We start from the raw sequence: 27,428 nt of genomic DNA, 5'->3' as shown, positions 1-27,428 counted from the left end.
TCTCTGCATGTCTGCCCACCATCTAAAGCTCAATATGTCCAAGACTGAACTCCCTTATCTTCCCTCCCAAACCCTGTCCTCTCCCTGACTTTCCCATCACTGTAGACGGCACTATCATCCTTCCCATCTCACAAGCCCGCAACCTTGGTGTCAGCCTGTTGTTTGATAGGGACTGTCTCTATATGTTGCCGACTTGTACTTCCCAAGCACTTAGTACAGTGCTCTACACACAGTAAGTGCTCAATCAATACGATTGAATGAATGAATGAATCTTCAACTATGAGAAAACATTCGACTTTGAGGAGCTAAAATTCACATTGATGAGAGACTATGTCTGATAATTTTTCTACAGTGGGGCAGGAAGGGACTTGGGGGCTGCACTGCAGTTACAGCTCCTCCTAGGAGTCTAGCAAGTGCTCGGGGAGCCAGAGAGTTACACACACACACACACACACACACACACACACACACACACACACAAATACAATAAAATAAAAATGGCTGAGGCCGGTCCTCTGTCTTAACCAAGTGTGCTAATACTAGCATACTACGACTATTACTACTACTAACAACAATAATAATAATGATATTTGTTAAGCACTTACTTATGTGCCAAGCACTGTACTAAGTGCAGCGGGAGATATAAGATCATTAGGTCCCACAAGGGGCTCACAGTCTAAGTAGAAGGGAAAACAAGTACTGAATCCTCATTATGCAGAAGAGGCACAGAGAAGTGAAGGGACTTACCCAAGTAGGCAAGTGGCAGGGCTGAGATTAAAACCCAGGCCCTCTGACTCCAAGGCTCGTGCTCTTATCACTAGGCCACACCACCTCTTCATAAAATTCATTCAAACAGCACCCCAGGCACTCTTATTATGGAGCCTCGCTAATGCCCCCCTATCCGATTTAGCAGGGAAGGAAAACAACATTTCCTTTGAATTAAGCTACCTCGGAACCAGGGAAATATCCTGAACAAGAGAAAAAGCACTGTAACCTGCTGAAACTGTCCTTCGGAAACACCATCTCTGTAGAAGATGATGCGAGTTGGCTTGAATCGGGTCGACTTGTAGAACTGAATAAGCAGCTCCCGGACCATAGCAGCCAAATCTTGGATGATCTCCTGCCGGTGCTGCTGTACCCGGACGGTGGCACAGTATCGGTTGGGGTGAGCATCCATGCTACCGACCACCTGTGCAGAAATCCAATTCACGCTGCTTGAGACCTCTTATAATTCGATACTTGTTAAGTTCTTTAAATGAAGGACACTGACAAAACAGACTAGGACGGATCCCTCAGAACCTGAGAGTTTCATCAGCTGATCGTGGGACTTGATACCAAAAACCCACTCCAGGCAGTTGTTCTCTCTCTGGCCTGCCGTCAGTCACATGACCACCCTCTCACCCCACCCCTTTACATAAGGACACCCTCACATGTCTCCGAATTATTTTCCTAAAGTGGCAATCCCTTCCAAAAGTATGGAATGAATGCCTCATGAGACCTTGAAAGTGACTCTGCAGGTCACTGGTCTTTTGGTTTTATGGGGGGGATGGTGCCTATACACCTAGGAGAGTAACAAGTACAAAAGGAGACCAGCATACTGCAGGGAAAGAAAATGGCAGGGGCTTCTTGAAACACACCCTTCCACCCTTACGCTCCCTAAACAAAATCAGGGCCACAATGAAAGAATACCCCATAATATCGGGAATAAGAAGGCTTTGAAAATTGCTGACCTAAAGGGACTTCCTTTTCAGGGACATAAATGTGTTTCCCCAAAATAGTTTTTCAGCTGCAGGGTTTCATGTTGCTATGACCATCATATTAAAAAAAATAAATTATGAAAAAAAGGGATTCCTTTCTAAGAATTATGCACGCGTGGCTCCCTGGCCTCAGAAACACCCACAGGCAGGCATCCCACCCAGAGCCCCAAGGGCAGACTCGACCCCTGCACACCAGTAAGCGCCCCCCACCCCCTGACCAACCTGCAGGTGCTGGTAGCGGGGACCGGCCGGGGAACAGGGGTCTGCCTGCAGGCCAGTTGGGTGCAGAGATCAGAGGCCACGAGCCAACATCAAATGCAAAAATAGAGAAAAATACCGAGGGGGCCCAGCTAGATTTCCTGGGGAGAAACTTTAACAGAAAAGAGGCTCAACTTTGGCCACAAGGGCACCTCAGGAAAGGGATCTAATTGCGGATACTAGCGGACGTTGAGGTGGGAAAAGCTGTAACTCTGTGCGGGTCTGGGAGCAGCTGGATAGTCTGTGGGTGGGGGCTCGAGTGCTGGCACCCACCTAGCCCTCTAACTTTGGACCCATGTGGGTCACAGAGAGGAGGCTCCCAAAGCCACCTAGGTTTAATCGCTGGATGCTAACTATCCCTCCAAAGGGCCCACTTGGTGTTCGTATTCCTGCTTGGCTTTACTCTCTTTGATTGCCTGGTCCCCGTGGCTGGTGTCAGGGGGGATAAAACAACCCACGTTGTTAACGCCCAACTGAACTTCTGAGCACCCACAAGAGACTGAGTACAGAGAATGAGTTAAAAATCCCAGGCAGTTTGGGGAGCTAGATGATCAAAGGTGGCTCCATTTCATTTGATACTTTTAAGGTTGAACTCAAATCACTCCTCCCTGGCAAAAGGCTTGGGAGATAAACACAGAGCAGAGATACATGTGCAGGTTTAGTCCTCAAACAAGTCGCAGACAAGGAATTATCCCACGCCCTCTCCAACTCCACTCTGTGACTAAGAGCCAGTGGTGGTTGGCACTGGGAATTCATTTTAGATTTAGCCTTCTCATTTCTAAATACATCATCTTATCCATTTTGCAAATATGAACATATTCCCCACAAGAAAAAAATTGGAACAATTTGAAAGAAGTTGTCAATGCGGCAACATAGTATTGTTAACAAATCGGAGGAGTTCAAGAGAAAACCTCTTCCTCTGAAAAGCAGAAAGGAGGACACACAATGACTCACTGCAGCAATAGAAGGCTTTTTTCCATCTCCTGCTGGCGGATGAGTCACGTCTGCGCCCAAAAAGATGACGGGCTGTTGGAAGACTGGAGGCCTAGTAACCAGAAAGAGATACCATTAAACAAATTCAAGCCCCCCAAATACTTTAGAAAGTACATAATCTGTTTGTGTGAGTGCATGTGTGTGTGCGCGCACGCACACGTGCAAGTGTGTAGTTACCCACCACCCCTGGGACCTAGATGCTTTTACTCATTACCTAATAGCAGAGGAGTTTACAACAATTTGCTCTACTGCAATTATGGATGTAGCTACTCTCCAGAATAAGACATGGCAGGATCAGCATCATAATTTTACAGGGGAAAAAAAAGCTACATCAAGGTACTGATGAACCCACCCAACACTTCACAACTCATTTGACAAAGCCCTGCAGAACTGACCCTACAGAGAAGAACACATCTATTTGGAAGTGGCCAAGTGAAAAAAAAAAAACAAACACAATGCTTTCTAGATGACTGAGCAGGACTGTGGGGCAGAGAAGAGAGGGTGGTGATGATGAGCCTAAGCTCTGACTTGATTTCAACAGGATGGCGAATGTTTGAGCATGGGAGGCGCCAAGTCTAGGTGTCGGAGAGGAGTGCCTCTCTTTCCAGATCACCCCAATTCCTACTACAGTCAAGTGGAGACCAAGTGGGCAGCCACCTCAAGTTTTAAACTCTCTTGTGTCTGGCTTCCCCCAGTTGCACCCCCAACCCAAGTCCTCTCCCCGCACTGCCAACTGAAAGAGTGAGCCAACAGGAGACAACCCCGAAACGTGGGTGATCCAACAGGACTGCTCTGCTTTTTACTGCCTATTTTTTCAAAAGGAAACAAACCATCAAAGTAACAGAGTTAGGGCTCCAGGACTGCACTTCAACAGTGATGGCCATTCTCTCCAGTCTTTTTTCAGGAAAAGACAGTTAATGGAATTAAGTCAAATTAGCTGTCTCCTTAATATTATTTCCTGTGCAATTCAGGAGTCTGAACAGTTCCAAATTAGAGAGCGGAAAAAGGAAAAGAGAAGTTTTTCATCAATAAATCACAGATCATGAAACATCAGCTCCATGTAAACCTCACAACTAAAACATGTAGCCAATGACTGATAAGCTAAGCTTAATTTATCAATCAGTAGATAACATTCTTCTCACTAGCTAGTACACCTCCTGGAGGTGATGATGGGCTTTCGGGAGGCTCTGAAGTTGGAGAGCCCTGTGGTCTGGTAGATGTGAAAGGGGAGGGACTTCCAGATAGGAGGTCAGACCTGAACACAGGGTTGGAGGAGAGAGAGATGAAAATGAGGCAAAGGGAAGATGACTGGCTTGGGAGGAAAAAAGCAGGCACGGTAGAGTGCAGCAGCAGAAAAGTACTGAAAAATCCAAGGGAGAGAGCTAATGCAGTGCCTTCAGGCCAGTCAACACGAGTTTCTGCTTGACGCAAAGGGGAGTGGGAAACCATCAGAGGTTTTGGAGGAATGGAAAGGCATGTGCTGAACAATGTTTTAGCAACGTGACCTGGGCAGCAGAGTGAAATGTGAACTGGAAAGGGGAATGGCTGGAGGGAGGATGGCAGCGAGGAGGCTGTCATTCTGGGAAAAAACAACAAAAAAAATTGATCAAGTTTCCTAAACTGGCAGACTCTCATAACCTCTTCAAATACACTAATCCACTCTTCTTTCCAGACTTGATCCCTAAACAGTTTCATGTTACCAACTAAAATTTTTGGGAAATCATGTTTTGGCCTTTTTGCATAAAGAAATCAAAAAGGGGTCTGAACCAGGACCTGAAGTTGTGGTTAAGTTGTGACTTAACCAGTCACTATTCAAAAAATGCATGGACCACATGTTGTTTCTTGCTCTCTAATATTCATAAATTGAAGTTCTTGCCACATGTCTGAAAAGACATAGTCAGAATGACTAAGTTCAGTGTGGACTTCAGTGTAGATGCGATATGTCTTCTAACTAAACCTTCCTTTATCAAGGCAGCTAACTGCTTTTAGTTTGCTTCAAATTTAGCAAAGTAAAACTTTCTTATCTTTGTAGGACAGTGTTGGCTTATTTGGAAGTAGAATGATGGCAGCAGAGTTTGTCAGCAGATTAATTAATTTCAAGAATTTTATGAAAGAAGTTCAACTGGGGATTTCTGTGGTACTCTTACTCTGTAAAGCACTTCTGCAATGATTACTTCATTCTGCTTTCCCATATCCTTAGGGAGGTGGTCAAGACAGGAGTCATCCCCATTTTCCAGATGAGGACCCTGAGGCTCAGAGATTTGAAGTGACTGGGTGAGTTCACCCAGCAGGCCTTTAGCAGATTTGGGAATAGAACTGGGGTCTTTTGACTCCCGGCCCCATGCCCTTTTTCAGAAACCCTGCTGGCCTCCAGCACTTCACCCTGCCCACCGGTTTTCAGGATGTCTCTGAGATGCCGGTATAGATTTATCTCCCTCATTTCCCTTCTTCGCTCTCTCTTCTGGATCGCCTCTGCACTTGGATCTACACCCTTCAAATACTTGATATTCACTCTCAGCATTTATGTACATATCCTTATAACTAGGTCGTTTCCCCTCTCTGTAATTTATTTCAACGTCTGTCTTCCCCTCTAGACCACAAGTTCCCTGTGGGCCGGGATCATGTCCGCCAAACACTATTGTACTGTGGTCTTCCAAGTGCTTAGTATAGTGCTCTGCACAAAGTAAGTGATCAGTAAATACTGTCAGATCAGGGGGAAACGGCTTCTACAACCTGGAGGTCTGGCCCTTCAGTGTAGCTCTACTGTTGGGGGCAGGCCCAACCTTAAATTCCCTGTGACCTCCCTCTGGGCTGGGAAAGAGGTCGCTTTCAGGAGCCATATGCTGTGCTCCCATGTACTCAGCACTTAAAAGGATGCTTCCTCAACTTCCATGTGGCATCTTTTCAGTTGGGAGGGTCCCTTTTACAGATCCAACCACCTCTACCAAATGCAATCTGCTCTCAAAAGGAGGAGTGACTTCCCACTCCATGACCCCAGAACAAACAAGTTGAATGAAGTTCAACGTAATGGGGAGAACATAAAGGAATTCACTAGGTATGTTGTTGTCTTGACACCACTTGAAAGACTGAATAATTCAATTATTTTCCTTAGTCTCATATCCATGAACAGTAACAATAAAATTACCTTCCTTGTGGCAACAAAATGTTATTTACTCCTCCAAGTTTGACGTTGATCTTTAAGCAGAGATTAGACAAAGTCTGTGGAGTGGTCCTTTGCACATTTTTCATTTGAACACATTGGGTTGCCATTCCCAGGACTGTGTCACCAACCCGTTTTACTTCAGCTGTTAGGAAAGAAACAAGAAATGGGTATGCATCACTGTAAGATTCTCCAATAACTTTTCTCAACTTCATTTTCCATTATTCCAATTGCAACTAGCCTTTCTCCCTCTAGACATGAACTGCAAACTGAAAATGCCATGACTGCAGTCAAGTTAATTGATGATGTCAGTTTCTCTATCTAGACTTATGAGTGCTGGACTGATCCACCTACAATGTAACAGAGCAGTTCACATAACACTAGAGATTATTTTATGATCCTTAAATCCTATGTGACAAACATTCTCTAAGTATTATTCAAAACCCTGCCTGACTCACCAAACATCATCCTAGGCAGCTGGGACCGGCCATCACCAAGGACTAAGAACCAACCCCATCCTGCTACTGACTTACTTACAAAGTCAATTCTCGATTCTTTGAGCAGCTAGACAACAAGGATGCTTAAGATGGAAAACTAGCCCAGCACAACCTGGGGACCCAACAGACGAGCCTCTCCACCGCTAGATTTTAAGGTCCTGTTGGGCAGGGATCCTGTCTCTTTAAAGCTGTAGTACTCTCCCCAGCTCTCAGCTCGGCATCCAACAGGCACTCTGTGAATGCTTCCAAGCGATTGATAGTTTTTTTACTTTGATGACTTGCTGGTCAAAACAGAATTGCTGGTCAAAACAGAATTGCTCGTCTGTCTCTCGACCTCTTATCTCCGTCGCACTGCAAGGACATCTCCTCCCCACCACTCTCCCCTCCCTTTGAGAAGGGCCCTGCCCAAGGGAGAGAGCAGTACGGCTGAGAGAATGTGACTGAGGTTCAGGTGGCAGACAGGCTGGGACCACACCTCAATTCCCTCAGCAGGGCCATCACCCAGCACTGACCATAAACAGGTGTTTTTCCAGGCAGGATGACGACCACAAGCTGCAGCCCCGCATAGGTGTTCTTCAGGTGCCTGAACATCGGCTCCACGCTATCTGCCCCCTGGGCATATTTACAGAAGCATGGCTGGCCTTGGATCGGCATGCCAGCATCTCTAGATATCTTTCGCAGCTGTTCTGTGAAGGACCTATGGAAAAATAATATTATTTCAGAATAAAAATAGATTCAAAGACTGTGAGCCCTTGTGGGATGGGGAATGAGTCCAATCTGATTAGCCTGAATTTATCACAGCACTTAGAACAGTGCTTGAAACATAGTAAGCACTTAAATACAATAATAATAATACTAGGAATACTAGGATTTTCCCATCTCTCAAAAGACCCTTCCTTCAACACGGAACTAGGTGATGAGTGCCAGGTTTTCTCTTTAAATTTCAGGGAGAGAAATTCTGTCAAAGCAGAAATAGCCACTTCAGCATTGTGATGTTCTGGACCCAAACCTGAAATCAAACTTCCATCACTCATTCTTGTTACACTTTCTTACAGCAAAAGAGACTGACAAGTCTCTGAGACAAATGGAATGGACTACCCACAGCTTAGACTGGAAGTTCACTAGAAAAAGGAAATTTGATTCAAAAGAGAGAGGCTTAATCTGCTATTGCTAGGCCTCATTATTAACAAGAAAAAGAATGAGCTGGTGGGGCAAAGAAGCTCTATGCAAAATAGACTGTATTAATCTGATAGATAATGCAATACAGCAGCTTTAAGAACAGTGACAACACAGTGCGCCTCAGAGCATGCTGAGCCCTTAAGGTGGAATTAGCACAACTATTAAAGGACTCCAATTCTCAGAGTGATGAGAAATCCAATTATCCTGATACATTTTTCCGGTTGCTTTTTCTACGCTCAAATGGATAGCCATCTGTCTTTTTGAAGGGTCGGATTTGTTGACATCATCATCAGGGAAATAAAACGAAACTAACCCCTCTGGCACCTTTGGCATCCAAAAAAATGAGTGAGAGTTCTTCCCAAGACCAGAACAGCAAAACAACAGATTACAAGTGCAATATTTCCCCTCTCAAGTGTCACTACACCCACCAAATCATGGCTCCCCATGAAATTTTCCCAACTCCACCCCTAAAAGACAGTGAACAGGAAACACTTGTGTGGATTTTTGAAAATAAACTTACTTCAGATGAACTTCAGTGCACTGTCTTTGGGGAGCAAAACAAGCAATTGCCCAGACCTTGATTTCGATGCCAGTGTGGAACTGTTTATTCCTCATATCCCAAACCCCCTGAACAGGAGTAGCAATTGCTTTATTCTGGAAATAGAGAAGGCAGCAAGAAGTTTATTCTAGAGAAAAAAATATGAAATGTGATGCTATGAGCTTAGGCTTCATCAGTTTTAAAATGCTCAGGGTTATGCAAACACTAGCTAAAGGCAGGAAAGCGGGCTGCCAGGTCCAACACTGTGGGGCAGAAATGGCTCTTTGTCCTAGAGAAGAAACTAGGCCCAGTGAGGCTATCTTTTACGGCAGGAGTGAGTATTGTTGCCACAACAATTCTGAAGAACAAAAGAGAAGCTAATGACTGGCTAAATGGTGCCCACCTTGGCAGATGATTTGGGAGAGTTTGAGAGAGTGAATAAATAGATGACTGTCACAAGTGAAATTTGGAAATTCAAGAGAAGTCACTTCAGGGAAACCAGGTGGTAGATATGTATCATGAAGTGAAAAAAGGTCATCATTACTACAGTGGGGAGGGAGAAAAATCACCTGTTACAAGAGGAAGTTCTGGCCCAAGAGGATTATATATATCATGGTAATGGTCAAGGAGTGCCTGGTAAAGTCCCCCTGCCCCCTCAAACCTCGGAATATTTCTTGAGAATATAAAATTAGCTCGCAACCAGAATTAAAATGATAGTTGAAACAGATGGGGAAATCATGAGGAAAAAAATCAATCAATCAATCAATCAATCGTATTTATTGAGCGCTTACTATGTGCAGAGCACTGTACTAAGCGCTTGGGAAGTACAAATTGGCATCACATAGAGACAGTCCCTACCCAACAGTGGGCTCACAGTCTAAAAGGGGGAGACAGAGAACAGAACCAAACATACCAACAAAATAAAATAAGTAGGATAGAAGTGTACAAGTAAAATAAATAAATAAATAAATAAATAAATAGAGTAATAAATATGTACAACCATATATACATATATACAGGTGCTGTGGGGAAGGGAATGAGGCAAGGGAAAGAGAAAAGGTCTCATAGAATCAAGTCTTTGAGCCAAGTACGGAAAATGGGCCTTGTGGAGCCATCAGACCCAGTTTCTGAGAGTCATGCCAACAGAAAAGCCAACAATAAACATTCTAAAAGGACAATTCCCAATTGATGGGGGAATGTATTAAACACTGATTTGCTTCTCCATTTCTATCTCCTATGAATTGATCAAAAGCATTCTACTTGCAAAGGGGAAAAACAACAACAGGCTCTTAAAAAAAAAGGGGGGTCAGGCATGCAGGTAGGCACAGGGCTCAATTCCCACCCTGAGTTATTTGTGCTCCTTCCCACTATGTATTTGCTCTTCCTCCCACATTCACTAGGTGTTAATGATTTTGGTCTGTCTGTTCACCCCAGTACACTGTAAGCACCTGGGCTCCATCAATGGAACTTACTGAGCACTTACTGCACACAGAACACCTGTACTAAGTGTTCCTGGAAGACAGTTGATCATGTGTAAACATGTCCAAACAGAATTCACCTTCCCATCCAAACCCTGTCTTCCCATCACTCTAGACAATACCACTACCCTAATCTCACAGGCCCATAACCATGGTATTATCCTCGACTCATCTCTCTTATACAAGCCACATATTAAAAATGTCAGTTCTACCTTCACAACTTAGCTAAAAATCGACCCTTTCCCCTCAATCCAAACTGCTTGCTAAGCTAATTCAAGCACTTATCCTATCCCACTTTGATTACTGCATCTGACTCTTTAGTGACCACCCTGCCTCTCCCAACTCTGGTCCTTACCTCACTCTGCTACCCAGATCATTTTTCTAAAACACCATTCAGGCCACTTCTCCCCACTCCTCAAGAACTTCCAGTGATATCTATTCACTCTGCAAATAGAAACTCCTTATCACTGGCTTTAAAGTACTCAAATTAGCTTGCTCCCTCCTACCTTACCTCTCTGGCCTCCTACAAAGCCCAGTCTGCACAATTCCCTCCTCTAGCATCAGCTTGCTCATTATGCCCCTATCTTATCTGTCTCCCTGCAAACCCTTTCCCACATCCTTCCTCTGGCCTCCAACTCCCTGCTCTCCATATACACCAAACCACCACTCTCCCCACCTTCAAAGCCTTATTAAGGTCACATTTTCTCCAAGAGACCTTCCTTAAGTAATCCCTCTTTTCACTGACTCCATCTCCCTCTCCCTTTGGGGTTGCCTGCACACTTGGATCTGTTCCCTTTGGACATTTGATATTCACCCCACCCTCAGCCACACAGCACTTACATACATACCTGTACCACATTTATATGAATGCCTGTCTCTCCCATTAGACATGAAACAGTTGTGGGTAGGGAATGCATCTACCAACTCGGCTGTATTGTACTCTCCCATACACTTACCTCCTTCCCATCCCCACAGTACCTGTATATATGTTTGTACAGATCCATTACTCTATTTATTTTACTTGTACGAATTTACTATTCTATTTATTTTGCTAATGATGTGCATTTGGCTTTAATTCTATTTGTTCTGATGACTTGACACCTGTCCACATGTTTTGTTTTGTTCTCTGTCTCCCCCTTCTAGACTGTGAGCCCATTGTTGCATAGGGACCGACTCTATATGTTGCCAACTTGTACTTCCCAAGTGCTTAGTACAGTGCTCTGCACACAGTAAGTGCTCAATAAATAAGATTGAATGAATGAATGTTCTGCACATAGTAAACACTCAATAAATACCATTGATTGATGTGTCCTGTTTCTTTTGTACTCTCCCAAGGATTCAGTAAATACTATGTGATGATTTACTGCAGCAGAAGACATTCCACTCTTTTGTGATGCTGATAGCAGAGTCTTTTTAAACCGTGGGACCATACTACTGAAAAGTCGGCTACATATGAGCTCAGACCTCCGAAGACAGAAAATCATCTCTCGGTACAACGAACATATTTGACATCTGTTTATCGGTACAGGCTTTACAACTTTAGCAACCAAGGAGTGGGTTAGCAGTAGCAGCTGTAGTAACAGCAGCAACAGTTACTTACTGAGCACCAATTTAGTGTGGTGCATAATAGAAAAGCAAACAGGAGGAGGGGATTGAAATATCAGACACTGTACCTAACAATACCAAACGTTCACATGTGATTCTCCTGAAATGACATAAACTCTCCTGCTCTATTTCTTTCCACAAGTAATCACCTATGTTGCAAAGAGAACAGAAAGGGTATTTGAAACTATGATACGGAAAAGTGCTAAAATCTCTAAGTTTTCCTAAAGCAATACTAAAAAAAAAAAAAAAACCTCTTCCCTGGTAAACTCATTCGAAGTGTTTATTTTATTTATCGAGGACCTACAAGCAAAGACAATGTTGTGATAACACTTTCTCTTTTACCAATACTGAACCTAAGCATGACTGTGGGGATGTAAGTTTTAAATATTAGTTCAAGAACTCAGAACTGCAGAGCTAAGGAAGGCAGGAAGGGGGACAATGAAGGGAAGGGAAGGGAAGAGGTTTCCGTTCAACACTGAGAGAATTACCTTTGTTCCGCTGTGGCGAGCTGGGGGTGTCTATCCTATAAAGACGATTCAGGGGGAAGTGATTCAAACTGATAAGAAGTGAGGAAGGAGGCCCTGGTTGGCCAAGACTAAAGAATATGACCATCTCAATGGGAAATCTGGGGGATCATGGCCTCATGCCCCAGGTCAGAGGAAAGAGTGAGGATCGTCCTGCTGTTTGGAGTAGCAATACTGAGAGGGAAAGGAAATTATAATGACAGGTGGATACTCGAGATCTAGAGCATGGCCTAGTGGAAAGAGCAAGGGCCTTGGACTCAGAGGCCCTGGGTGTTAATCCCAGCTCTGCCATTTAATAATGATGGAATTTATTAAGCGCTTACTATATGCAAAGCACTGTTCTAAGCGCTGGGGAGGTTACAAGGTGATCAGGTTGTCCCATGGGGGGCTCACAGTCTTAATCCCCATTTTCCAGATGAGGTAACTGAGGCACAGAGAAGTTAAGTGATTTACCCAAAGTCACACAGCTGACAATCGGCAAAGCTGAGATTTGAACCCATGACCTCTGACTCTAAAGCCCATGCTCTGTCCACTGAGCCACGCTGCCACTTGCCTGTTGTGAGAACTGGTGCAAGTTTCTTAACCTCTCTGTGCCTTGGTTTCCTTATTCAATGATGGCATTTATTAAGCGCTTACTATGTGCAAAGCACTGTTCTAAGCGCGGAATATTATTTGTAATACCTGTTCTCCCTCCCCCTTAGACTGTGAGCCTCTCTGGGGGACAGGAACTGTGTCCAACCTGATTATACTGTCTCTTTCTCAGCGCTTATTAGAGAGCTTAGTACATAATAAACAGCATACAGAAGCAGCATGGCTCAGTGGAAAGAGCCCGGGCTTGGGAGTCAGAGGTCATGGGTTCTCATCCCGGCTCCACCACTTGTCAGCTGTGTGACCTTGGGCAAGTAACTTAACTTCTCTGTGTCTCAGTTACCTCATCTGTAAAATGGGCATTAAGAGTGTTAGCTCTACGTGGGACAACCTAATTACCTTATATCTTCCCCAGCACTTGGAACAGTGCTTGGCACATAATAAGCCCTGAACAAATACCATTATTTAAGCATACAGTGCTCTGCACAACAGTAAGAGCTCAATAAACACAGCTCAATAATAAACCCTTTAACAGATGATTGTTATTACTATTATCATTGTATATAATGAGCGCTTAACATATATTATTATTATTATTATTATTAGAGTGGCAAAAGGCTCAAGTAGGCATTCTCACTCAATGTCTTGGAGTCCTCCTTTGGTGGAGGCTTAACAGCGTTCCTGCATAATTCTGCACCTGACCAGAGATCTGTTCAGATACACCTCTGAATCCTCATGAAGTGTCCCTAGGTTAGACCATCCCTTTTGGCCAGGCTGGGAAACACCCCTGACCTTAGTGGGGAGATAACTACGACCATGGGCTCCTGTAGGAGAAGGTGCTCTAAGGCTGGCTCTCCACAACCATATTCTTCAAGAACGGCCACCACCAAACGAAAGTGTAAAAAGGTCCACTGTGGTCACGTACCCTGCCTCCATAGAGAATTGAGGGGGGCTGTAGCACCCGTCCAGTCACATCCGTCATTTCATCTCGGACCATGATTCCAAACTCACGGACGTAGGGATCGGTATTAAAACTTGCACTTCGCATCTTGAAAAGAAACCAACAACGAACATAAAAACATCAAACGCACTATCTCGATTTCCTTTCCAAAGGCCGTGAAGCAGAAACGCAAAAACAGAATTTCATATCTGAGCCCCCACTGGCAGCCCAAGGTAGGCTTTGTATTGTAATATTCCCTCTTATGTGGGGGATAGTCACCAGTTTGCTGATCTCTTCCTGGCGATCGGGGGCTGATCTTGCAGTCGCCCGGATCATAGTCGAGGTTTGATTGTCAGTAAGTTTCTTTATGCATCTTTGTCCTGCCACTATGTTGCACACCTAAGGAAAAAAAAATCACACACCAAGTCAGAAAGGCAGAGTGGAGCTGTTCAGCGTAAACATTAAGCCAGGACCGCCCATGAGCAGAGCCTGTCGATCGGGCCCTCCCTCTGCCCGAAGGTTGTGAGTGCGGGGAAGAGAGGAGTTTGCCCCCAGAATCCAACACACTGGTGCTTGCACACAAGCACTTCAAGAAGAAATGACTTACTTCAAGAGGAAGATAGGTGTGCTTCTGCTCCTGCCCAACTTGTAAACATGGAAGATGAGGATAACGGAGAACCAATTTGTGCCTGTCCTTAAAATACTGAGCTACAGTGCATTCAACAGTCTGTCCACTCTCTTGCTGAAGTGGGAAGCTAAACATGGGAAAAAAAGAGAAAAAAGGAAACAGATTTTAAAATGGACACTTCATTTCAACTTCCAGATTTAGTCAAGGCAGCAGACAGGAAAACAGTACCTCTTCGGTCAGGGTTACTGATTCATCATCATCATCAATCGTATTTATTGAGCGCTTACTGTGTGCAGAGCACTGTACTAAGCGCTTGGGAAGTACAAGTTGGCAACATATAGAGACAGTCACACGCTTTTGTGGTTCTACAGCACCAACAATAGCAAACCCAAAATGAGTTTTGGATTGGGAAGGGAAGGCCTAGGCTCTTGTTTTTCAAGCTTTGTTAAGAACCAACATTTTCCCTAGAATTTCTACTTCTTCATCAACCCAAACAGGTTACCAGTGGCCTAAAAACATATGCTAACGCTGGGGGCTTGTATAAATTTGCAATCTTGCAAGATCAAATATCTGCTATTAGAATGTAGGGTCCTTGTGGGCGGGAACCTGACGTTTTCTTCTGTTGTACTTTCCTAACGGCTTAGAACAGTGCATCTCACTCAGGAGTATTTCAAATCAATACTGTTATTACAGCTACCTGTTTCAAATAAAAAGCTAACAAGAAACCATCATGCCTTTGGGGTTTCTCCACCACTGTGCCATCACAAGCAGCTGAACCATCACCAACTCAGGAACTGGGTCTTTGGGCAGGAAAGAGAGGGAGGGAAGCTGATTGTGGGAATGGAATATTTCTGCTAATTCTGTTGTATTGTACTTTCGCAATCACTTAGTATAGTGCTCTGCCTATAGTAGGTCCTCAGTAAATACAATTGATTGATTAGAGAGAAGGCTGACAAGAAGTACGGGGCACTCTGTGGCCACACAAAATTTGAAGCACCTGAAGTGGGAGACAAAAGCACCTGGATGTCAGGAAAGGAGTGTGGCCACATCACCGAGGGACCTCTCCGATTAAGCCCTCTTTACCCCAACTTCCTCTCCCTTCTATAGAAGTCGTCGGAGATGCTGGCCCAAAATTTCACTTCGGTGCTGTTTTTTGAGGTACACTGACACACATCCCTGATAGGCCTACTGTTCCCCACAACAAGTCTCTCTAGAAAACTATGCCAGTTGAAGAAAAGGTCGCAACACCCATTCTCCAGGACCAGTGGGCCCAATTTCTCAGACACAAAATGCAGATGGAAAAGTTTAGAACCTATGACCAGGGTATGGAGCAGTTTTATTTTTACAATTTTTACAATGCATTGCTCCATAGGAAACAAAGACGACTGAGCCGTCCCATCCCTCTGCTCCTCCTCCCCTCCCCATCACCTCTTCCTATGCTCTACCCCACCTCCCTGCCCGATAGCACTTGTGTATATATGTACATATTATTCTATTTATTTTGATAATGACGTGTATATATCTATAATTCTATTTATTTATATTGATGCTATTGATTCCTGTTTACTTGTTTTAATGTTTGTCTCCCCGCTTCTAGACTGCGAGCCCGTTGTTGGGTAGGGATTGTCTCTGTTGCTGAATTGTACTTTCCAAGCACTTAATACAGTGCTCTGCACACAGTAAGCGCTCAATATGACTGATTGAATAAATGAATGAATGAGTTCCATAAGGAATAACAGATTAAGTGTTTAGAAGTGTTCTGTCTCTACTGTACTTAAACTAGGTTAATTAAAATAAGTTTTTACGTTTGATGACTTGCCGGTCGTCTGGTGACGTTGCACACACGATACTTTCTCTTCATCTGCCCACAGTGCGTTATCTCTACCTTTAGACCTGACAAAAGAAACGCTTCAGAGATTAGTAAGGAAATTCCTTTTTTTGAACAATTTTTAAAAGACACATTCTCCTCTGAAACCAGCACTCTCCAAATGACACCCAATTAGACATTTTCAGTCTGCCAGTTACTCTCCCACCACTACAAACACAGATGCTACAGTAACTAGCCAGGGGGATTTACTGCACAATAACAACAATGCACTAAGTGATGTGACTGCCAGAATCTCCTCCTCCATATTCATTCCTCTGTCTCTACAGGTCCTGCTTCCCCTTCCCTGCTAAGCAGGGAAGGAATCTGGGAACCAAAGGAAGGGGAAAAATTCAAATCTTTCACAATTGTTTGGAGGCTCTAAGTTACTGCGACTCATGCAGCAAGCACGTTGGTCAGAAGTAATCTTCTTGCTCGGGCCACTAGAGTTCCCTAGCCACGTGCACAGATGCAGGTGCTGCAGAGGGCCAGGGAGTGTTCACAGAAAAAGGCGTCCCACCCGTTCCCCTGTCTTTCTCTCCGAATCTACTTGGGTTGGGTCCTTCAGGGTGCCTCTCCCACACCACGGGCTCCACAGTGGACTAAACTCCCTGATCAAATCTCACCAAGTGGCTGGTTTTTAGGAGGTCTGAATTTAAAAGTTGCCAGCAAAATATGTTCTTTTCACTAGCTGGTTAGAAAGAGGTCAGAAAGGCACCAGTCCTTTCTGGAAGGCCCAGCTGTCCAGAGAATTGTGGCCTAGGTCCATTCCGCGCTGCCACTTCAAGGTGGATTTCACTGCAGTCCCAGGAAAAATATCTAGTTCCTGTTGCCACCCCAACAGACCCAACAAGCATATACAAATGAGTAACTTGTACAGAGTCATTTACAAACAATGCTATGCTTTGCCACATTAAACTGAGTTAAACCTCTCAACCAAGTCTAACACTAAATTTTAAATAACAATATCCAAATCCCATCAACGCACAGAAGTGCTAATTAACGGACGCTATGCCCTTTCAATCGGCAATTACCTTTAATTTCTTTGGTAAACTTTACCCTTTGGGAATCTGTCAGAGGTTTCTGTTGCTCTTCAATGCTTTTGAAATCCAAAACTTCACAAACAAACTCGATTACTGGCTGGGCCTTGTAAAATGCTGTTGCTGAGACTGTAAAAATGAAAATGTAAGCCAAAATACTACATATTATTAAATGTGCATTAAATGCGCTCTCTCGGCACACACTTGCTTTTACAGACTTTTTGGTGAGCTAAACTATGGGTAATCACAGAAAGGGACCAATTCAGTAATTTCCATGGATTGAAGTAGCAATTCAGGCCAGGGACAACAAGCAGAAAGAAAAGGCAAAACTTCGCCACTGGAACTGAAAGCCCACTGGGGCTGGAGGGTGACCATTCTTCATGTTGACTGAGGCCCCAACAGCTACTTGTTCCCATGCTCTTGAGGAGAGCCCCGGTGCTGGTGGAATTAGTCCTGGGTCCACACTGTAGGTGTCCAGACCCTAGCAGAAAGGCCTTCCTTACCATCAATGTTAAGCATCATTTTCCAGAGAGAAGGTCGGACTGACTGATGGAATCCAAACCAAACTTCTCTGCCACCTCCAAGAGGGTTTGAACATCCTTCCGATGCAGTGAAAAATGATCGCCCTACAGGTGTATACCTGGAACCAAGAAATGATATCCATTACTTAATCAAATTCCCCACTCAATGCTTTTGGTAGAAGCAGCGGGGGTTAATGGAAAGAGCAAGTGCTGGGAAGTCATAAGATCTGGGTTCTAATACTGGCTCTGCCACTTGCCTGCTGGGTGACCTTGGGCAAGCCACTTAACGTCTCTGGGCCTCAGTTTCCTCATCTATAAAATAGGGATTTAATACCTGTTCTCCCTTCCCCTAGATTAGACTGTAAGTGCTTACTATGTGCCAAGCATCACACTGAACACTGTGGTAGGTTCAGGATAATCCGGGCAGACACCATCCCTATCTCACATAGGGATGGTGTCTGCCCGGATTATCCTGAATCTACTCCACTGCTTAATACAGTGATTGGCACATAGTAAGCACTTAACAAATACAATACTAATTATTATTATTATTTCAGGTCATCGGCTACTATTTTACATGGTGGTGTAAAAACGTTCACAGCAATTTGGCTTTGGAGAACCACGTCAGGGATGTGGCCTGAGCTTAACACAGAGGGTTCCAGAAATCCAGAACTTATGAACAATACTGGACAAGTGCCTCCCAAAATAGGAATACCTCCATTCTGTTTGGTTAGCTGAATTTTCCATTTTGTGAACAAGATTCAGTTCCCATTAGTTTTGGTAATCAGTTTTCTCCTGTTATCTGTTCTCCCCAACCACCCCCCTGTTAGGTCACAGATATCTAGTTTGAGGTTACAGAGGATGGTCTTTCATTTTTAGACATGAGGCTACTGATAACAAACTCCTTCCTGTGGGTGGAAGGAGCTGACCATCCAGGTCATACTGTGAGCCCATCTCCCTTTAGGTATTTGCCATATGTAATGCCTAGAGTCTTATGTTTTTGAAACCTCAGCGCAAGGAAAACAACCTCTTTCCTAACTGCCTCGCACCAGACTCTGCTGCACTAGTCTCCCACAGTCTTCTCAGCTGGAACACCCTGTTTGACTGGGTTTCTCTAAGGCTTTATATTTGACCCGCCCTCCTTGCTTGTGTACCTCTTGTTCAATTTTTTTGTTTTTATTTTGTTTTTTATCATATTTGTTAAGTGCTTACTAAGTGTCAGGGACTGTTCTAAATGCTGGGGTAGAGACAGAGTAATCAGGTTGGACTCGGTCCATGTCCCAAATGGGGCTCACAGTCTTAATCCCCATTTTACAGTTGATGTAACTGAGGCACAGATAAGTTAAGTGACTCGCCAAAGGCCACACAGCAGACAAGTGGTGGAGCCGAGATTAGAACCCAGATTCTCCTGATTCCCAGGCCCATGCTCTATCCACTAGGCTACACTGCTTCTCAATTCATCCTAGATCCACTGTTTGGAGAGCTGCCATCCATTCTCTCATGACCTACCAGCAAAACTGTGCTGCAATGAGCAATGACTTGATGTCATTAAATACTGCCATCAAGAACCGTAACTCTGGCCGGCTGCTCCAATCAACTACCACTTGGCCAAAAATGCAAGGTACCTAATAGAATCGCTGGACCAGAACAATCTTCCTGAGGCCATTTTGTTGTAATCTCTTTTAGCCAAGACTGCACAAACCCACTCTCGGCAGATAATTATTTATCTAGTTCTAAAAATCTCCAGAAGAAAATTTCAGAACCTCTCAAGAGTAAATTCTGGTGTTATTTTGCAATTTTCATAAAGTAGCTCTGTCCCCTGGCCTCTGGGCTTTAATGGTATCAATTTGAAGTACTGCATATTACTACTCCTTGGTTCCCCTCCCCCGCCAGGCTTGTCCCACAATAATAATGATGGCATTTATTAAGCGCTTACTATGTGCAAAGCACTGTTCTAAGCGCTGGGGAGGTTACAAGGTGATCAAGTTGTCCCATGGGGGGCTCACAGTTTTAATCCCTATTTTACAGATGAGGGAACTGAGGCACAGAGAAGTGAAGTGACTTGCCCAAAGTCACACAGCTGACAGTTGGCAGAGCCGGGATTTGAACCCATGACCTCTGACTCCAAAGCCCAGGCTCTTTCCTTTGAGCCATGCTGCTTCTCTACACAGCCACCAGAACCCCTCTCGGCAACCTGGCACCTTGGAGACAAGGGGAGCTTGGGGAATGCCCCCAGAGGGCCAAGGGGAGGGAAGCGGCCATCATGGTTCCCGAGCATCTGTTTAAATCAATCAATCGTATTTATTGAGCGCTTACTGTGTGCAGAGCACTGTACTAAGCGCTTGGGAAGTACAAGTTGGCAACATATAGAGACAGTCCCGACCCAACAGTGGGCTCACAGTCTAGAACATCTGCAGCCCCAATCTCTACAATCCCCAGTAAATTCTCTGGCAATTCACCTCAGAGTTCTGACTTCCAATGGGGAAAAACTGGGCTCTTTCAAATGAAACATTTAAAAATCATAATAAACTGCTCTCTGAATCAGCTTGGACAGTATCATTTCACACAATCTCCCTCATTAGTGTCCAAGTGACTTTTACCAAACCATACCATGTGCCCACAATCGACCAATCCAAAAATAGTACTGTAGAACATACAGGTTCAAATTTGGAGCTACACCAGTTTTTTTATTTGTTTGTTTTTGGGGTTTTTTTTAATTCACAGGCACAGCTGGCTGTATTTACAACCATTAATGCATTACCGTGTTTTTCATGCACACACTCCCAAATTATGTTTAAGAATAATATTTCTTACCCTGCAGCATCCAAGATGGATAATCTAAATTAATCAACATCCTATTTTCCCTTCAGAGGTGTCTGTCAACATTTCAGGGCAAGCTTCCAAAACAATCCCATCAGTGCACCTCAAAGAGCACTGCTCCCATCCTCATACCTCCCTGCTTGGCTGTTGGATGGCCTTTTTGAAATACGGAAGTATGGATTATGGAATCTTTGGGACTAGTTTAAGGCCTGATAATATACACCGGTGAACATACTTAACACGAGGTAAACAGGCACAAGTTATTTTCTTTTTAAAAATATCACATGTGTTCATAACATCATCAACTAGGACAACTATATTATCCAAGCAATGTTCTAGTTTTAGGACTCAAAATCTGTTTGAATCTTAAAGGATTCAGTAACTCGTTAATTAATTCATTCATTCACTCAATTGTATTTACTGTGCGCTTACTGTGTGCAGAGCACAGTACCACACGCTTGGGAGAGTACAATACAACAATCAACAGTCACATTCCCTACCCACAAGAAGCTTACAGTTTAGAGTGGGGGAGGCAGGCAGTAATATAAATAAATAAATTACAGATATGTACACAAGTGCTGTGGGGCTGGGAAGGGGGGGAAGAACAAAGACAGTAAGTCAGGGTGATGCAGAAGGGAGTGGGAGAAGAGGAAAGGGGAGACAGTGTCAGGGAAGGCCTCTTGGAGGAGATGTGCCTTTAATAAGGCTTTGAATGGGGGGAGAGTAATTGTCTGTCGGTTTTGAGGAAGGAAGGCATTCCAGACCAGAGGAAGGCTGTGGGCGAGGGGTCGGCGGCCAGATAGGTGAGATCGAGGCATGGTGAGAAGGTTAGCATTAGAGGAGCAAAGTGTGCGGGCTGGGTTGCAATAGCACAGTAGCGAGGCGAGAGAGCAGGGGGCAAGGTGATTGAGTGCTTTAAAGCCAATAGTAAGGAGTTTTTGTTTGATGCAGAGGTGGATGAGCAGCCACTAGAATTTTCTGAGGAGTAGGGTGACATGTCCTGAACGTTTTTGTAGAAAAATGATCCGGGCAGCAGAGTGAAGTATGGACTGGAGCTCTCGGGTCTCCTTACCTCATAGATGGCAAATGCCTCATCACTACATCCAAGGCCTGGATAGTTTCAAAAGGGACACTTGGCAGCCGGCCAGAAAGAGCATCATGCAATGCCTGCAAACTCACACAGGACATCCACTTTATGGCTACTTTAAATATTCGGTCTTTTCCTTCTCCTGGCAAAGTGACCTCCAATTCCACCTGCAACAATATTAAAGCAAAACAAGATGATTCTTTCCATTTCAAAAGGGAAAAAGCTCGAGAATGGCCACGGGAGGACAGTCATGGCAATGACGGATATGCATGGCTTGTCACTTCACACAGTGTGTGGAGTCTGCCAAGAATACTATTTAATGCCCATTCATTCAATAGTATTTATTGAGCGCTTACTGTGTGCAGAGCACAGCTCACTAACTAGGTGGGGCCACACTGTCTGCTGTGTGACCTTGGGCAAGTCACTTCACTTCTCTGTGCCTCACTTCCCTCATCTGTTAAATGGGGATTGCAACTGTGAGTCCCATGTGGGACAGGGACTATGTTTGACCCAACTTGCTTGTAACTACCCCAGCGCTAATACAGTGTTTGGCCCATAGTAAGTGCTTAACAAATACCACAATTATTATGATGATTATTGTTATCATTATTATTAGACCCTGGGAAGAGTCACAAGGGAGGAACGAGCCACGGTCCTGGACTCAGAGGAACTTATATAGGTCTAACAGGGAGGCGGGACAAAATGACTGATACATCCAGTAAGTACAATGCATTGTATGGGGTGGTCCTACTACAGTCCTCAGTAGAAGTTCTGTTAGTCGTAAGTCCCTACTACCTACACAGCAGAAACTCAGGCTGAATCTACTTCTTTCATATTAGTTTCCCCCAAAGTGAAGAAGCATAGTTCTTCAAAGGCACAAATATAAATTACTTTACTTAAATGCGGTTGCATTCTGTTTTCCTCAATGAATACGCCTCTCCCCAATTTAAACCACCAATAAACTTTTCTGACTATTTTCAACTCAAAACACCGATGTTGATTATTACATGTGCAGAGAGCACTCTCCCGTTTTAAATACTGGGAAAGGCACAGGATTCATTCAGTCAATCGTATTTATTGAGCGCTTACTGTGTGCAGAGCACTGTACTAAGTGCTAGATAATAATTGAATAATTAACAATAATAATAACAATAATAATAATTTAATAATAATAACAAGGATAATAATTTCAGATCCAGTTACCAACCCGGAAGGGACTTACAGTCTAACGGGGGCTGGGGGGGGTGGGGGGGGCGGGACTTGAAAACAAGAAATATAGTAGCGTGAAAAATATAGCACAAGCAATAAATTAACAGCAGCAACAACAACATAAGCTGCATTACACTGCTGTTGAAAGGAAGGTTTCCCAATTTGCCACCAAGGTCAGCCGGGCTCTCTCGAGTACGTGGTCACAAAATTTCCAACGTTCTACTCCCATCACCTTCTCCAACTAAGCCCCCTTTCCCCCTTTTCCCTCTCTCTTCTGTGTCACCAATGCACCTGGATCTGCAGCCTTTAAGTCTTGACAGTCATCCTTGCCCCTCAGCCCCACAGGACTTATGTATATACCCACAATTTATTTTAAGATCTCTCATCACCTCTGGACTGCAAGCGCCTTGTGGGCATGGTATGTGTCTACTAACTCTGTTGTTTCGTAATCTCCCAAGTGCTTAACACAGTGCTCTGCACAAAGCAAGATGACTGACCGAGTGAGTAATTAAAGCTCCTGCCCACCCCACTCCAGCAGGGGCTCCAATGATTGTCTTATCTTTCATATCAATCATTTAATGGTATTTATTGAGTGTTCATTGTGTGCAGAGCACTGCGCTAAGCACTTGGGAGAGTATAATACAAAAGTGTCGGTAGATATATTCCCTGCCCACCAGGAATTTACAGTTTAAAGAGAACCACGCAGACGGAAAGAAACCATGCCTCACAGCACCTAGGACACTGCCAGGCACTCTCAGGGCACTCAATAAATCCTCCTTGGCTGATTGACTGCTTATGGCACTACATGATAACAATCTGAGTGAAAAAAACATTTCCACAAATGAAAATAATTTGCACTTAGAAAAGAAAATTACCTCTTTTCAGTTTCTGTACTTATCTGTCAAACCTTCAGAGAAAATGAACAGGAACTAGCTGGTTCAAAAGCTTATTTGAACTTCATTGCATGGTGGACTTCCATCTGGAAGCACACTACTTTTTAAACTTACTTTATCCCTTCCAATTGGAAGTGGCATAGCTGTATACAGGTTTTTTCTTCCATCAAATACTGGCTTACGATCCCCAAAGATCTGTGTTTTAAAGTGCTGGACCATATGCTCCACTATTTCTCTGAAACGAAGAGAGAATCCTGGTAAAGAATCTGATTACAGAAAAAAAAGATCCATTTTAAAACTTCGCAGTTTAAGTAAAACACATATCAAAAACTTCTTACCCCTTCCAACATATTAAATTAATAATATGAACTTCATTTTTCCTCAAAGAAAGGATAGCCAATCTTGTAACACAAAGCTTTTAGGGGTTGATTTACACTCCATCGCCCTAACATCCCTGCACACACATTTTCATCAGGCAGGAGATCAGAGGAACGGAGAGGTTAAGGGATTCCTCCCAGTTTCAACGCTCGTTAGTGGTCAAAATGGGACTCATCCCCATGGTCCATGACTCACAGACCCAGCCCCTACTGCTAAGCTTTCCTGGCAAAATGCATCTCAAATGCTGTCAATCACTCAATCGTATTTACTGAATGCTTGCTGTGTGCAGAATACTGTACTAAGCACTTGGGAGAGCACAATATAGCAATATAACAGACACATTCCCTGCCCACAACAAGTTTACCACGGCTGCACTGGGCCAAACTTCACAACAGACCTCAAGGCGCCTCATGGGAGGTTTTCGTAACAAAGCATTGGGTAAGGATGACTGGAGCAGCTCTGCTTCCAAAGAACGCATTACACTTTCAGGAAAATGTGATGCCTCATTTCTGTCACATAAGGATTTTCTGAAAACAGGCAACATTTTCATTCACAGAAAACTTGCGGGCTATCAGCGCAAATATAAGGGATTAAAAGCAAACAGCATTAGAGTAATATTTTAAGACTAGATGACGTTTAATGAGCAGGGGGAGCCCATTACTGTTGCTTGCTAGGGATAGCAAAAAAATGTGCAATGATTTCAAGAATCAGAATTTTTCTTTCCAAGAGAGTGCATTTTACGGTACCACAGTTAGATGAATTTTTCCACATGCGTGTACACACACACACACACACATACATATATATATATATATATACATCATTAATCGTATTTATTGAGCGCTTACTATGTGCAGAGCACTGTACTAAGCGCTTGGGAAGTACAAATTGGCAAAATATAGAGACAGTCCCTACCCAACAATGGGCTCACAGTCTAAAAGATATATATATATATATAATTATTTCTATTCTTGGTCCTTACTAGCTGGAGCTGCTAACAAAACCCCATGGCATTAGGAGAGACCTAGGCTAGATTGAAGCAATGCATCAGTGGGCCTAGATCTCTCGTACATATATCCCACCATCCCTCAAACAACGCTACTAGCCCAGGGCAGCAGAACAAAGAAGGAACCCACAGGCACTCTTCAGACTGGCTGCTTTACCCCTTCAAACAAATAATTCACCCATCAAACAAGATACCCTTGGGAAGAGCTTGATAGGTTTGGTTTTTCTAAATGACCTGACTCTTTTACACAAACAAATGCCCTACAAGCGGTGGGATGGTGCTCACCAGAAATGCCAAGTGAACAAATACTGGATCCACTCCCCCACCCTCACCCCTGACCAATCCTGTTTGTATAAGAAAGATGGCCAAAGAGACGATGGGCATTAAGTCAACAAAATGATGAAGGGTAGGGAACAGGGTGAATAAGGAATCGGTTGTTACTAAATCCCGAATCACCAGAACGACGGGTTACCCATTGAAACATGAAGGTAGTGAGTTCAAAACAAACACAGGATAAAACTTTTTAATATGGCAGATCGCATGAATTTTGCTACCATTAGCAGATGTGCAGGCAGACAACAATATCAATAAGAGTCAAGAAAGGCTTGGAGAAAATAATGGGCGAGATCTTGACACTGGAAGTTATAAGAGAGGGAAGCTACAGATATCAGAAAGGCAAGAAGGGCTTTGATATGTCCATAGATGGTAGGTCCTTGATGGGCAATTAGGAGAGAAAAATTAGGAATGCTCAACAGCACACCCCAAATCATGGGGATGGATGTCAAGGAGGTAATCATCACAGTATTCTTCCAAATATCCCCTGGTGCCACTTACCCAGACAGATTATTGGGTTGAATGGACCAGCTGTCTGGCCTGGTTTCTCTTTTGGAAGAATAAGGAATCGTATTTCAGCTCCCACAGCGTGGGACTAAGAAGTTATCAATTAAAAGGAAAATCAAGGTAGGCTGCTGGCAAACTATACTTATAAAAGTTATGTAAAACTGCCAGTTTGCCAGAACACTTTTAATGTTCCTTCTCATTATAATTTAAATAGTTGATTTAAATAAGTCTTTCACAGTCACGGGATCGGAGTGCTTTCCCAAATGACAGAAGTCTCGACAACATGTCTCTAGATGTCAAAACACTTTCAATTAGTTGTGATACTACCAACCGATTCTTCGCACACACGCTCTCCCTGGCGCTGAGGGAATGGCTCCAACTTGAACAACGGCCCTCTTTCTTTCTCCTCCTCATTAAAATCCAGAGTGGGTAATTTTCTTGTGTGTAATTTTTGGTTTCCAAATTCAGAGCCATCCATTTGTTCTGACACAATACAAAAATATTCTTCCACTGTCAAACAGCAGCCACTACTAATCAGGAGATGCATTAGCACCCTCAGATCACACAGATCCTCTCCTTACGAATATTTCCCTGTCTCTACAGGTGGAAGCAGGGGGAGAAAGAGCACATTATCTAATCTAAGGTACTTCAGGGGAACACAAAGCCCTTTTGCCCTCTGCCTTCTGCTCTGCTTGCTCCTTTCCCTGTGTGAACAGTACTGATTCAGCATGGCTTAGTGGAAAGAGCCCGGGCTTGGGAGTCAGAGGTCATGGGTTCTAAATCCGCTTCTGGCACTTGTCAGCTGTGTGACTTTGGGCAAGTCACTTAACTTCTCTGGGCCTCAGTTCCTCATCTGTAAAATGGGGATGAAGCCTGTGAGCCCTATGTGGGATACCCTGATTACCTTGTATCTACACCAGAGCTTAGAACAGTGCTTTGCACATAGTAAGCACTTAACAAATGCCATCATTATTATTATTGTTATTATTACTTACCCCCTTTCAAAGGTGGCTCAATTCCCTTTCATTCATTCATTCACTTATTCATTTGTATTTATTGAGCGTTTACTGTGTACAGAGCACTGTATTAAGAGCTTGGGAAGTACAGGTTGGCAACATATAGAGACGGTCCCTACCCAACAACGGGCTCACAGTCTAGAAAGGGGAGACAGACAATAAAACAAAACATGCGGATAGGTGTCAAGTCATCAGAACAAATAGAAATAAAGCTAGATGCACCCACATTAACAAAATACATAGGATAGTTAATAGGTACAAGTAAAATAAATAGAGTAATAAATCTGTACAAACATATATACAGGTGCTGTGGGGAGGGGAAGGAGGTGGGGCGGGCAGGATGGGGAGGAGGAGAGGAAAAAGGGGGCTCAGTCTGGGAAGGCCTCTTGGAGGAGGTGAGCTCTCAGTAGGGCTTTGAAGGGAGGAAGAGAGCTAGCATGGCAGATGTGCAGAGGGAGGACATTCCAGGCCAGGGGGAGGGCGTGGGCTGGGGGTCGACGGTGGGACAGGCGAGAACGAGGCACATTGAGGAGGTTAGTGGCAGAGGAGCGGAGGGTGCGGGCTGGGCTGTAGAAGGAGAGAAGGGAGGTGAGGTAGGAGGGGGCGAGG

General features: G+C 44.0%; 1 protein-coding gene across 1 annotated transcript in view; it reads right to left on the bottom strand.

Annotated features, from left to right (window-relative positions):
• The window catches only part of AGO2 (argonaute RISC catalytic component 2), a 75,164-nt gene that overhangs the window by 11,182 nt on the left and 36,554 nt on the right, over positions 1 to 27,428 (bottom strand). Inside the window, exons 3-15 of the mRNA XM_038760021.1 lie at positions 23,694 to 23,814; positions 21,463 to 21,644; positions 17,553 to 17,689; positions 17,044 to 17,178; positions 15,951 to 16,038; positions 14,125 to 14,272; positions 13,797 to 13,916; positions 13,503 to 13,625; positions 8,365 to 8,498; positions 7,178 to 7,362; positions 6,154 to 6,313; positions 2,970 to 3,060; positions 995 to 1,189 (exon numbers count right to left, since the gene is read on the bottom strand). Of these exons, the coding sequence (XP_038615949.1) occupies positions 995 to 1,189; positions 2,970 to 3,060; positions 6,154 to 6,313; positions 7,178 to 7,362; positions 8,365 to 8,498; positions 13,503 to 13,625; positions 13,797 to 13,916; positions 14,125 to 14,272; positions 15,951 to 16,038; positions 17,044 to 17,178; positions 17,553 to 17,689; positions 21,463 to 21,644; positions 23,694 to 23,814 (1,819 nt within the window). The remainder of the gene's footprint in view (positions 1 to 994; positions 1,190 to 2,969; positions 3,061 to 6,153; positions 6,314 to 7,177; positions 7,363 to 8,364; positions 8,499 to 13,502; positions 13,626 to 13,796; positions 13,917 to 14,124; positions 14,273 to 15,950; positions 16,039 to 17,043; positions 17,179 to 17,552; positions 17,690 to 21,462; positions 21,645 to 23,693; positions 23,815 to 27,428) is intronic.

Source organism: Tachyglossus aculeatus, chromosome 18, assembly GCF_015852505.1.
Source record: "Tachyglossus aculeatus isolate mTacAcu1 chromosome 18, mTacAcu1.pri, whole genome shotgun sequence".
Classification (NCBI taxonomy): domain Eukaryota; kingdom Metazoa; phylum Chordata; class Mammalia; order Monotremata; family Tachyglossidae; genus Tachyglossus; species Tachyglossus aculeatus.
This window is presented reverse-complemented; position numbering and strand designations above follow the sequence as displayed.